Here is a 13493-nt window from a genome sequence, read left to right as displayed (position 1 = left end):
TATAATTAAAAGAAAAAACATTGTATATTTCCTTTAATTGGTGCTTTTTTTTTTCAAGCTTTTTAATTATTTCGAATCAACATTTTGTTTGTTTAGGAAACCAGAAATCTGCTTTTTGTCCTGTGAAATAATCTCCCTGTCCAGCAGTAAGAAGAAACAGAGACCACACATGAGAATAAAGATTTAAAAAATGAAATATTCTTCCATTCAAGGCAGAAAAAAACAAAAAAACAAAAACATTTGCACCCAGCAGCAGCAGGAGAAGACGCAGCAGTGCCGGACACTCACAGGACCTCTGAAGGAACATGAAGTATTATTTTCTACCGAAAGGTGGCGACGTTGGGTTTCCAAACACTGTCAGTCACGCAGACCTCATGCCAGGCTGCTCTCACACACTTCACCGTCCTCACACGACGCTGCGCTTCATCCTGCACACGTGTATTTCTGATATGTCTGATATTTCATCTGCGATACGGGATTATTTATTGACTATTTATCCGCAGCTCGGTGGAAAATCATTAAAAATGTAATTTGATGCATCTCATTGCCGAGACAGAGCCGGTTTGGGGCTCATTAATTGGGGGGGGTGATAATAATGCATAATTAATGAAATACACCTGTGAAAGATATTTATCTGTCGACGCGACGAGTGTCAGACGGGTGGAGAGGAAAAGTCTGACGGTGCCGAAACAAACAATGAGTCTAAAAATGTATTTAAATGATTATTTAAAAAACCCGAATTATGTGTTAAATTCTGACGACTCGCCAATCCAAAAGAGAGAGACATGCATATTTACCATCAGATATCTTCTGTTAATCCTCCGAATCTGTTTTCTGTCTTTTATTTGCTTTTCCTTCTCTTCCGCGCAAAAAAAAAAAAAAAAGTGACAAAAGACGGAATATTAAGTCTGGTGTCAATCTGCTGATGGGCTCGGACACTTCACAAAACTTTGGGTTTCTATACTATTATGCTAATTAGCTCCCCAGGCTGAGCTCCTCATTGGCTGAGTCTCGGTCAATTTCATATTTCAGTGTGACGTCAGGCCGCCTATAAAACTAAGCAATGCTTTTTAACTCGTCGGCTGACTGATCCCCCGGAAAAAAAAAGGGAAAAAAAATCTATCAATCCTTGGGTGGAGTTTTCCCCCCCTTTTTTTTTCATTCTCCACAAAGCAACTATTTGCCCGGGACACGTACGTGAACCTCCTCAATTTGGCGCACTAATCCTAAAAGGAGCCATGAAGTGTTAAATGGTAGAAACAGAGAGAGCGGCGCTCAGACACCCGCACGCTGGGAGAGAGGGAGGAAACAGCGCTACTCTGTGCAACGCAGACTGAAGGAGAGAGAGAGAGAGAGAAAGAAAAAAAAAAGAAAAAAACTTATCGACGCACGAAACCAAACCTGCGCTGCGCAATTAGTGCGAGAAAATCCACTTTTTTCTTCGGTTTTGAAGAAAATAAATAAAGAAATCAAGCTGGCTCAGTGCGTGTCTCAGCAGCCCACTTTGACAGGTGCTCCTCACCCCCTTTGGAGGACTGTCAACAGCAAGAGGATGGCATCAGAGCTGGCAATGAGCAACTCCGACCTGCCCACCAGTCCCCTGGCCATGGAATATGTTAATGACTTCGATCTGATGAAGTTTGAAGTGAAAAAGGAGCCGGTGGAGCCCGATCGCAGCATCAGCCAGTGCAGCCGCCTGGTCGCCGGGGGATCCCTATCTTCCACCCCGATGAGCACGCCTTGCAGCTCGGTTCCCCCCTCTCCAAGCTTCTCGGCGCCCAGTCCGGGATCAGGGAGCGAGCAGAAGGCTCACTTGGAGGATTTCTACTGGATGACCGGATACCAACAGCAGCTGAACCCCGAGGCTCTGGGCTTTAGCCCGGAGGACGCCGTAGAGGCGCTGATCAGCAGCAGTCACCAGCTCCAGACCTTCGATGGCTATTCCAGAGGGCAGCAGTACGGCGGCGCAGCCGGGGCAGCGGGCGCCATGGCCGGAGAGGAGATGGGATCAGCGGCCGCCGTGGTGTCCGCGGTCATCGCTGCAGCCGCCGCTCAGAACGGGACTCCACACCACCACCACCACCATCACCACCACCACCACAACGGGGCACACCACCCCTCCTCCGGGTCTCAGTCCGGCGGCGGCGCGGGGGGGAACCACCAGCACTTGCGCTTGGAAGATCGGTTCTCGGACGAGCAGCTGGTGACCATGTCGGTGCGGGAATTGAACCGGCAGCTGCGGGGGGTCAGCAAGGAAGAGGTGATCCGCCTGAAACAGAAGAGGAGGACGCTAAAGAACAGAGGCTATGCCCAGTCCTGCCGGTACAAGCGGGTCCAGCAGCGGCACGTCCTGGAGGGAGAGAAGACGCAACTCATACAGCAGGTGGACCACCTCAAGCAGGAGATCTCCCGGCTGGCCAGGGAGAGGGACGCCTACAAGGAGAAATACGAGAAGCTGATCAGCACCGGCTTCAGAGAAAACGGAGGATCCGGCAGCGACAACAACCCCTCATCCCCGGAGTTTTTCATGTGAGTCTCGGCGCTGAAAGAAAAAAAAAAAGTTTTAATACCCGACCATCACAGAGAAACCGAGAAAAAAAAAATAAAACTTTTAATTTGCGCGCAGCTAAAATAGTTTGTGCGTGTTTGTGTTGTGTTGTCGGTAGTTGAGGACAAAAAGAGTTTTATTCAGTTTTTCTGTATTTCCAGAAGTGATTTCTGTTTCAGGGTGAGGTTCTGCTCTTCATATGTGTTTTTGTTTTTAGTTTGTTATATTTTTTTTGTGCCACATACTTAAAATAGGCCTGTTTAAACTCGCTCCCCTCACATATTTTAGTGGATTTATGTGCGTAAAAATCAGCTCCCAGTCTGCTGAACAGATCCGCCCTGACCACCTCACCCTGCGCCTCGTCCATCCTTCCTCCCCCTCCTTCAGCACCCAGAATGTGTGTGGTGAAATGAAACAACCCCCCTCAGGCTCCTGCAGCTTTTTTTTTTTAATTTTCATGTGAATTTATTTTTTTTATTTTGTTGTTCTTTTTTTTTTTTTTTTTTATGAGTCTCATTTCCATGTCATCCATCCCATGTGTCTTGTGGAAGAAATCAAACTGAGTTACAAGAGACGATTTTTTTTGGGTTGGAGAGAGAGAACTGATGTCAGACTGTAACAGTCGTGTGAAGCCATGCATGCTGGTCATGTGCGGGATTTATGTTTGGACTTTTATTTCCTTTTTTTTTTTTTTCCTTTTGCTTATTTTTGTGAACTTGTGTATGATGATTGTATTGCACCATGACTGCATCTGTTCAGCTCTCATCACCTTTTTTGGGGAGGGGATTTATTTGTAAGAAAAAAAAAAGAAAAGAAAAAGAAAAGAAAGTGTGAACAAGTGCATCCATCCGTCATTTTCCTTTCATAAAACCTCCCCGTTAATCATGGACCCTCCATCATTTTTCTCCACAAGCTTCTTCTGAAGCCTTGTGAGGAGAAAAAAAAGGACATTGTGGGATTTAAAAAACCACGTTGTGCTCAGTATTGATTTGCATTGACAGACTGCAACACCATCGAGGTGAGCATCATCGGTATGTTTAGCAGAGACAATATTTCCTGACTAAATAGATTATCGCGATCAACAAGTGGGGCTGAAGATACATAAAAATGTGCTTTTCGAGCAGAAGCAGATTATGATGCATGTCCTGAAATAAATGAGAAACAGGCCACTTGTTCACGCTACAGTGTTGCAACAAACGAGCTTCCTCTTCCTGCTACTTCGCTGTTAATGTGTTTTTCCTTTCATCTAAGGAACTTAATTAAGTTTACCCAGAACCCTATGGGTGTTATTCGGTAAATAAACTGTGAAGTGTTAATGTTCTCCCGGTGTTGTGGAATAATTCTTAAAATAATAATAATAAAAGAAGAAGAAGTAGCCATATACATCTTTTGTGATGCTCGTTGGATTTCTACACAGTGAAAACAATAAAATAAATGTGTTGTCTGTCCAGAGCAGAGAACTGGCAGACATCGTGTTCACTCTTAAACAAAATGGAGTTTAATAAATATACCATTCATCAATAAACCTTCGTGAATGGAAACAAATATATTCTCCTTGAAAATGTTTTGTTATTTTTCTTCTTTTTGTTATTTTTTTTTTTTTTTAAAGTTGTGCATGTTGTCTGTCGCGTTGCCTCTGAGGCGACACCACACACTGTCAGTCCTGAAATCTGACATCTGAAAACTCAGATCTGAACAGAAAAAGAGGGAAAGACTTCAGACACACAAATGTTCCTGAGACAGGATGAACATCTGCTCAAAAACATCTGGTTCTGATTAAAGCGCGCTGCAGATGTTGCGCACAAGGCGCGTAATTGTAACAGCTCCGAGATCAGGTCCAGCTCTCATGTGTGTTTTCAGTTTGACTTTTATCATTTTGATCCATTTTGCGTTTCACACTCTTTTTCATTCTCTGTAAAACACACCGCGAATTATTCGACAGTGTTTCCTTTGTATTCACTGCTTTTGCTTCTCGAGAAATACAAGTGACGCTCGTCACCTGTTGCGTAATTTTAAAGACGGAAAACATCTTTAATTTCGCTTTTAAAAGGTGCAGAAAATCAAACCACGGTGCGCAGTATGTCTGGCATCTATTTGTTTGTTTGCTTCGGGGCCTAATAATGTTGCTGCAGGTGTCCTAGAAAAAGCCGAGTTAATGATTGATTCGAGGGTAAACTTGTACTTTTCACTCGGTTGTCTGTCCACTTGTTGAGTATCGTGTGTGGAAAGTTTCATCTCAAATCGGAGCGCAGATAAAAGTCGAGATGACCAAAACTGATAAGACAGAGAGATGAGACACGTCTGTCAAATTCTGGAGGAAAATAAAAAAATATATATAAGTATGAATTTAGACTCCGTGCTGATGATCCCGTGTGGAAATAAACTCCAAACACTTCACATAAATTCTGTGGCTTTACGATTACAACTGACTCATTTCTGATCGGAACGCATCATTTTTCCAGCGTGACTTAAAATTTCCGAGTTAATTTGGCAATCCACCAGTTTTTAGCCTCTGGGTAAAGACCCCTTTGTTTGACTTCTGACATTAAAAAAAATGCTGATGAGAGTAAAAAACTAAAAAATAAATAAATAAATAAAAAGAGGCGAAAAGCCACAGGAGGCACTCGGCGGTAATTTGGTTTTTGGAGCGACTGGCAGGCTGCAGCCCGCCTCGGTGCGGACTGACTCTGGCCTGCAGCGTGTTTCTGCTCCTGAAAGCAGCCTGATGAACTCGCAGCGTCCTGAAGAGCAGCAGCACCGTGCAGATACAAGCTGCCACGCAAGGTCAGCACGATGCATGCTGCTGCTGGACACCTGCGTGTGTGTGTGTGTGTGTGTGTGTGTGTGTGTATCTCATGGAAACTTTCTGTGTGTTTCATGTTTTAACACTCTGCATTAGCCGAGTGACTCACCTGCGCTACACTGTCAGTCAGTCACCTGGCTCCTGTTAGACCCCCCCGCCCCTCCACCTCCATCTCCACCATGAGAGCCCAGAGTGAGGGACAAGATGGGCGAGCATGATCTCCCCCCTCCTGCTGCCTCCTGAAGGAATGATTTTCCTGTGTGATTAAAAGTGAGTGAGAGACAGAGAGAGAGAGAGAGAGAGAGAGAGAGAGAGAGAGAGAGAGAGAGAGAGAGAGAGATGCTGGCTGCCTTCCTGCTCCTTTCAGATGATAAACGATCAGAGATGCGTCCTAGCTGAGAGGAGAGGGCCTTTTAGTGAGCATGTGTCCACTAATTTATGGCCCTCCTATCTGATTAGGTCAATATAGTGTGCTATTTAATTACATTTGTGTTATAACCCAGAACTGGAGATGCTATTCTTCTTTTGTCGTGGCACCTCTTTTCTGATAGGATTAGTCGAGTCTCAGGACTTTCACCTGGTACCTGGAGGGTTTTGATCAAGCGGAACGCTGTTGATCGTCGTCGTAGGGCACGTGGAAGGAAACTGTGTGGGACGGTCTCTGTTCCTGTGCGTGTTCGACTTTCTAGTCGCAAACCGAGGGGCAGGGTGGAATTCAGTAGCACTGATTCACTTCCTGTGTTTGAAGGAGGACAGAAGGCACAGGAAACAATATTTCAGCACTTCCTCCTCACTTCTCAGCACTCTACAAGATTCACAGCTCCTTCCTCTGCCTCCCTCTCTAGCATGAACAAGTGTGCACATGCAGCACACACACACACACACACACACACACACACACACACACACACACACACGCCACATTATTAATCTCATCAGTACCAAGTGTAATTCTATTCTCCGGCCTCGGTTTATTGACTCGTGCGCCGTGATCATTTGCAGTCTGTCCAATGATTAGGTTATTAAAGATAATGTAGTTGTCCGCTGTCACAATATTGGACTCTCTCTTTCAGGTCAACTATGGGAAATCACTTTGAAATTTATCAGTATTGACATTTGAATCATCATCATGTACTTCCCTTTAATGCCCGGGAATTAATAGGACAAAAGGATGTGCGGCACTTTCTGGTGTCTATCTGCGTGAGTGCTCAATAAGCAGCCGGCATTGTCTTTTATTTGACCTTGTGGTGGAGGGGTGTACATGAGCCTCGACTGAGTGGATTAAACCTGTGAGGAGTGAGTCGCTTTATGTCACGATATCGAGACGCCTGTAGCTCTTTACGGCAATCTAAAGGACATTTTAATACATTTGACTAAAATAAATAATGCTTGGATAATCTTGGAGAGAATTTCAGGAGGCCAAAGGTGCATAAAAATCAGGAAGTAATCATTTTCTTTACAGGAATTCAACCAATCATGTGACCAAAGTTGCTCCAATACTTCTACTTTTTTTGATTTGTCACTGTTAAAAAAAGGAAGTGTCTGATTCTGAGCACTCTCACCTTGAAGTGCAGCGTCTCAAAAATGCTGCCAATTCACATTAAAAGCCTCAAATCATTCAACAATAATAAAAATGATGTCTTGTATTACTACAAATGTGTTCATGCTCACACGCTCATCTTCCTTTCTTCCCTGCGAGCGCCACCTTTCCTCCCCCTCTGCCATACGCGACGAAGCCCCCCCCCCCTCCGACCCCAACGGGTTAAAAACATATTTGCATTCAAAAGAGGAAACAATTTCAATCTCTTCCACTCAATCCGCATCTGCATCACTCCACGCGATAAACATTTACATTTAAAGTGATTTAAATCAGCTGCGTTTATGTTCCTCTGTGGTCCGTCCATCATCCAGACCTGCAGAGCTCCTCTCCCTCCCTCCCTCCCTCCCTCCCTCCCTCCCTCCCTCCCCTCCCCCCTCTCTCTCTCTCTGTCTTGCAGTGTCCTGAGTTATGTGTCATTTATTTGAAACCCTAATAATTTAACTTGTCCCCCTCCTGTCGCCGCCGTGCATGTGGTAAGAATGCAGCAGCTGTAAAGAAGGCTTGTGCTGCTGCTGCTGCCGCCTCCCCCCCTCTCTCTCCCCCTCTCTCCCCCTCTCTCTCCCCGTCTCTCTCCCTCTCTCTCCCCCTCTCTCCCCCTCTCTCTCCCCTCTCTCTCCCCTCTCTCTCTCTCTCCCTCTCCCCCTCTCTCCCCGTCTCTCTCCCTCTCTCTCCCCGTCTCTCTCCCTCTCTCTCCCCCTCTCTCCCCCTCTCTCTCTCTCTGTGTATATCTGTCTGTGTTGGCTTTACATGGTGATTTTCTCCAGCAAATAGAAGCATGGGCAGAGTGGAGGTAATGTGATTGTCTGAATCCAATCCTATAGTCTAGTGTTGAATTGAGATTACTGTAAATGCTTGGCTGTAAAAGAATGTGCGCACGGGGCACCATGTAATGTGTGTGTGTGTGTGTGCACGTCGCAGTCGGGACTCAAACACTAGATTTGCATTCGGAGCTCTCCCTCAGAATGCATAACTAAAGGGCAATAGATGAAAGCTAATTATGATTTAATTATATGTGATCACAATATTCTGACTCACGGATAAACAGAGCCGAGGCTGTGTTGATGTTTTTCCAACGGTGGAGTTGAGTTGCGGGCCACAGAGTCAGTGGAGTGGTGTGTTTTGGACCGCAGCAGACCCGGTGGGTTGGGGTGGTGGGAGGTGTGTGTGTGTGTGTGTGTGTGAAAACTAAAGTGTATTATGCTTCCAAGTGTGTGTGTGTGTGCGCGTGGGTCTAAGTCTGCTCGTGCACGAGCTTGTGTTATGCAGGGCGGAGCTGGAGCCGAGCCCGACCCCTGTGTGTTTTACCTGCATCTCAATGAAGCGAGAGAGGTGATTTACCCTTCTGCTGCAGTCAGCCTCCCTCTCTCTCTCTCTCTCTCTCCGTCTCTGTCTCTCTCTCTCTCTCTCTCTCCGTCTCTGTCTCTCAGCCAGTCAAACAGACATTGATCTCTTTGCGAGGCAAGGTGACCCACAGTGTTGTTCAGCTCTTCCAAAGTCTCCCCTCTCCCTTTCATTTGTACCTGGGAAAGGCCTTGACCCTGCACACTACCGCCATGTAGCAGCGCTCTGCACGTGGACCTCACTTCCCCCTGTATCAAGCCCAGCGTGTGTGTGTGTGTGTGTGTGTGTGTGTGTGTGTGTGTGCTTGTTTGAGTGAGCACACAGAGAAGACACGTGTGTGTGTGTGTGTGTTTGAGAGAATTTGTGAACAGTGTACATGTGGGAGTGTGTATCCATGCCCACATGTGTGTGTGAGTGTTGCCCTGTGTGTGTGTGTGTGTTTATCTGTTTGTCCTCATCTATAGGTGTGTGTGTGTGTTTCTAAAACTGTAAATTCTCAGCAGAGTTCAGGCCGGTGTCGAGGTTTCCGAGTATTATCCAGGTGACGGCAGGCTTCTCCCCTCGCTGTGGCTCTGACACCGGGAGCTCCAGTGCAGCTGAATGGGTCAGAGTCCATTTGGCCACAGTGTGAATCGGATTACAGGGAAATGAATGGCTCTCTTTGTTGCTTAAAGATGGATTGAGGGGCATTAATATACTTTGTGGCTCCTTCGCCTCACTTCTCTCCTCTGAAGCCCAGCGGAAAGTTTTTTTTTTTTCAGGATGATTCGTCACCCGCTTTTCCAAACCAGGGGTTTTCACTCTCCACGCTCGTCCCTGACGTGCGCTCATATAACTCGCACATGTGTTCATGTGTTCATGTGTTCGGTTTGAATGTGTGAATACGCTGCTGTCACACACACACACACACACACACACACACACACACACACACACACACACCCAAGAGACATGAGCTGGTCCTGATGAACTGACTGACCCGGATTCTAAATGCCAGTCATCTCTGAAATTAAATATATCATATCAATATTTTAGTTAAATTGTTTTAAATAATGCACAGAAAAAAGGCAGTTATAAAAGGAAACTAAAATTTGTTTCACAGGTGTGTGTGTGTGTGTTTGTGTGTGTGTGTGAATGCGCACCTTGTCCTGAAAAAATCAAAAGTATCAGTGAAATTACAAAACAAGAACAATCCTTCCATTCAATTCTAATACCTGATATCTGATCAATTTAATAATTATACTGATTTTATTGGACTGTGACGTGTGTTTGGTGTCTCTTAATCTCCACGACTGATTCTAGTTTATGAATTATTGTTTTGAATAATGCAAACCATGACTGTTAATATGAACTGTTTGCTTTTATATATGTAATTTTTATAATTCCATTTTGCTTGAAAAGATTTTATGAATTTATCTCATAAGTTAATTCTAGAAAAAAAAAATCTATAAGCCCCAAACATGATTCAGTGAAAGTTTCACTGGCTTTCTGGAAAGAATTAATTTCACTCCGTCCCCAGTGACTCGTGACTTTATCTTCGCTCTCGCCAACGTTTCACTTTTCTTTCAGATTCATCATCCGTTTTGTAACCGAGTTCTTGTTACTTAACGTTCAAAGTGTGTCGTGTGTGTGGCAGAGTTTCCTGTGTTGTGCTGTGGTGAGCTTGTTGGTTTTTAATCTAACAATTTCTGTTTCCTGTTTTTTTTTTGTTTTTTTTTTTGCAGGACATCAAGAAAATTCCTCCATCTGTGATTGAGAGCCGCGACCTCTCCGTCCCACCACCTGGGAGTCTGAGGTAACTTCAGTCTCTCATCATCAGCACTCCCTCACTTTATAACACCAGTTCATTTAAACACTGTTAATATATTCAACACTGATGTCAAATTAAAATAGACAGAACACGAGCTGCCTCAAAAAAGTTTTGTGCCGCAGAAGTCTGACGATCTGAATTTCACGTCAGCTGAATGTTCGTCAGAAATACAGCGCGTTATGTTCACACCGAGGTTTTACCAACACTGTTTATCAGCTGATCCAGAATTAATTTACATATTTTCGACTAATTATTTTTTATCACATTTTCCAAAATGTTGGATTTGTCGACTAAAGGACGCAGCATCAACCACCTTCAGGTTCCTTTAAAGAGAAAAAGAAGGGGCTGCATGTGAGCAAAATATTTCATATGTACCACAATATCAAATATGAAGCATTCTGTATTTGCTGAACAGAATAACTGCTAAATGTTGAGTCTTTGTAAGTATTGTCAGTAGTTCTGCTTTTCTGAATTCGGATTTGGATACAGTCTGTTGAGCCTTAAACGTGAAGCCCACTAACATCTTGATATTCTTACTATTTGTATAAACGTGACAGAAACGCCTCTGTCGTGAAGGAGGACTGTCCCACTTTCCTTCTGAGTGAAACCAAATCTACAAACCAGCTGTTTTATATCGATCTCATTTAACACGGAAGCACTCGTCTGGGAGAGAGCAGACACCAGGGAGGGTTTCATAATCAGATCGCTTTTTCCTTCACTTCATATTTAGCTCTGTGATGATCAAACCAACAACACTTCTTGTGTGTGATGTTACACGGCCTTCTGTTTTGTTTTGTTTTGTTTTTCGGGGCTCTGACAGTGCTGCTTGATTGACAGGAGGGTGACATGCCCACTGCTCGTGGGATGAGGCCAGAACCTCTGTCCTGACCCTCTGACCTCCTTCACTCTCTCAGCTCTCTCTGTGGACACAAACACTGTACATTGTATTTTCTTTTTTTTAATTTTATTTCTGGCTGACACGCAGATGGACGGATGGTGGGATTGCAGAGGACAGCGGAGGGTGATGGAGTGAGGGAACGAAAGAGAGGGCTCGTTTTTTTTTTGTTTTGTTTTGTTTTGGGGGGAAGAAGTCGAGGCAAAGTTAGGGGAGGAGGCACCTGGATGTGAATATAGACGTGCGGGTACAGGAGGAGGGGATGGCAGGAGGTGCTCCTGGCCGTGGATGCAGACAGACAGGCAGGGTAACCAGAGGCAGGCGGTGACCTTCTCTGCTGCTGGAGGATCGAAGGCTTTATTTAAAGGCCTGGTCAATGCTGGGTGCTGCTGAGGTATCAGCCTCGCAGCCAGGCGACTCATCACCACTGTAATACAACTCTCTAACCCTAACCCCCCTCATACACACACACACACAGACACACACACACACACACACACACACACACACACACACACACACACACACACAGGACAGGACACTCTCTGGACACCTCAGGTTTTACACTGTACAGTCGAGAGGCTGGACAGAGGAAACTACAGCATCAGCAGCGGCTAATTTTACTGAACAGCAGACAGAATACTCCACTTTCCTCATGTGCTCAGCATTGTGAAGCACGCGCTTGTTTTGCCTTTTGCGACGGACTCCATCACACCACTGTCCATTATTTTACTGTCGACTAATTACAAATGGACAATAACAGAAGGTCTCGGGGCACAATTTGTTTCAGTATGAGCCGCAGTGACGAGGGAGGTGGTGAAAGAGTTAAAAATGACAGGCTGCGAAGGTAGGACACCTGCGTCTGTGTGTGTGCGTGTGTGAGCAGAGCACGTGTTTTTGCGCTGGCGTGAGTGTGTGTGTGTATGTATGTGTGTGTGTGTGTGGCTGCAGCGTGAGGACACCTGCATGCTTCAGCACTTTCTGGCTGTCAGGAGCTCTGAGGTCACAGGCAGGGGAGTGGAGAGGGCACATTAGAGGAAGCTTCAGAGCCCCCACCCACCCATACACCCACCCACCCACCTACCATGCCTCCACGATCCTTCCCCCCAGCACTACCCCACCCCCCGCCTCCCCACACACACTTCTTTTCCTTCACCCCCCCATTATCCCCCGTCATCCCGACCACCTCCACCTCCCCCTCCTCTTCGTCTTCCCCTCGTGGTGACGGGGTGAGTCGGCCACTCAGGGGGGAGGGGGCGCAGGGAGGCAAGGTGCCTCTGTGGCTGACAGCAGGCAGGTCAGGTTTTCGTAGACACGGCAGCGGGGGGAAAGGACACATGCGCACACTCATGCAGACACATCAAGGTGTGTAAGTGTGTGAGCGAGGGGAAGCAGGAGAAAGTATATTTGTATTTTAACATCAGATGTTGGAAAAAATGGAAATATCAACCAGGTAGACGGCTGATTTTGAGCCGTATTCTGAAATCACTTAAGGCCTTGTTAATGTGCATCACATTGGAGAGAAATTCCACAACATGATTTCAGACAATAAATAGTAAATATTAATGTATCACAGTCTTCATTCAAGGCATTGAATTAGACGCTGCAGCGGTGAGGGGATCTTTTTGTGTTCTGCAACAAGGATTTTCTCCATCCACCAGTTTGGCACACTTCACCATCCATTTACTGCCTGGGATATATATAACTACTAGCTGCTCAGTGTGAGACTCGTTACACTGTTACAGTCTTGATAGTGACACAGACGTCATCCCTCTCCCCAGAAAATCCAAATGACAGGGAGGATATGAACAGGATGTATGCTCATTACTAAGCCCAGGCTAAAGAAACGAGACGAAGCGGGCGGAACTGGAGTTCGGATTAGGAATAACAAAAGGGTGGAAAAATATTTCACTTTCTGCAGTTTAATGCGGAACAACTGTGTTTAGATTTTGGGTTGTTTTAAAAAAGTGTTTTTCACTTTTCTTCTGAAACCACAGAGGAGACGAGCTGCAGCCCGGAGCCTCACCTCTGAACATCAACACGCTCCTCTTTTATGTTAATATACAATTTTCTCTCCGATGTTTCAGTTGTTTAAGCCTGGATTGTGTTGTTTTATTCAAACATAATTAGTTGTAAAGCTGTTATCGCTCTGTGTGTGTGTGTGTGTGTGTGCTTGTGTGTTAGCCTCAGAGCCACTGTTGTCCTCAGGTTGCAACCGTGTGTTCACAACGTGATTGAGGGAGAGGAACTTGTGATGAGCCGGAGGTTTAGTGTGATATAATGTATTCCCCTGAATCACCGCAGCCAGCAGCCCAGGGCCTTCCTCTCGCCTGCAGCCACCTTCTCCTCACACACACACACACACACACACACACACACAAACACACACTCCTTCCTCGCTCCCCTCTCGTCGCCATCCCCTCCTCTCCCCTCCCTGCGGTGACTGCCCCATGCTAGCTGCTTAGCGTTGCACCCGGTGTCTAATTGAATTCCAAC

General features: G+C 45.6%; 1 protein-coding gene across 1 annotated transcript; it reads left to right on the top strand.

Annotated features, from left to right (window-relative positions):
* The first annotated feature begins 296 nt into the window (after positions 1-296).
* Positions 297-3493, top strand: LOC119023740 (transcription factor Maf-like). Its single transcript, XM_037105849.1, has one exon. The coding sequence runs from the start codon at positions 1553-1555 to the stop codon at positions 2531-2533; it is 981 nt and encodes a 326-aa protein (XP_036961744.1). The 5' UTR covers positions 297-1552; the 3' UTR covers positions 2534-3493.
* Positions 3494-13493: the final 10000 nt, after the last annotated feature.

Source organism: Acanthopagrus latus, chromosome 8 (genome assembly GCF_904848185.1).
Source record: "Acanthopagrus latus isolate v.2019 chromosome 8, fAcaLat1.1, whole genome shotgun sequence".
Classification (NCBI taxonomy): Eukaryota; Metazoa; Chordata; class Actinopteri; order Spariformes; family Sparidae; genus Acanthopagrus; species Acanthopagrus latus.
Note: the sequence above shows the minus strand (reverse complement) of the source record. Positions and strands in the feature narration are given on the sequence as shown.

What these genes read in the sequence shown, in the direction of transcription:
- LOC119023740 (XM_037105849.1), top strand. Translation starts at nt 1,553, where the DNA reads ATGGCATCAGAGCTGGCAATGAGCAACTCCGACCTGCCCACCAGTCCC.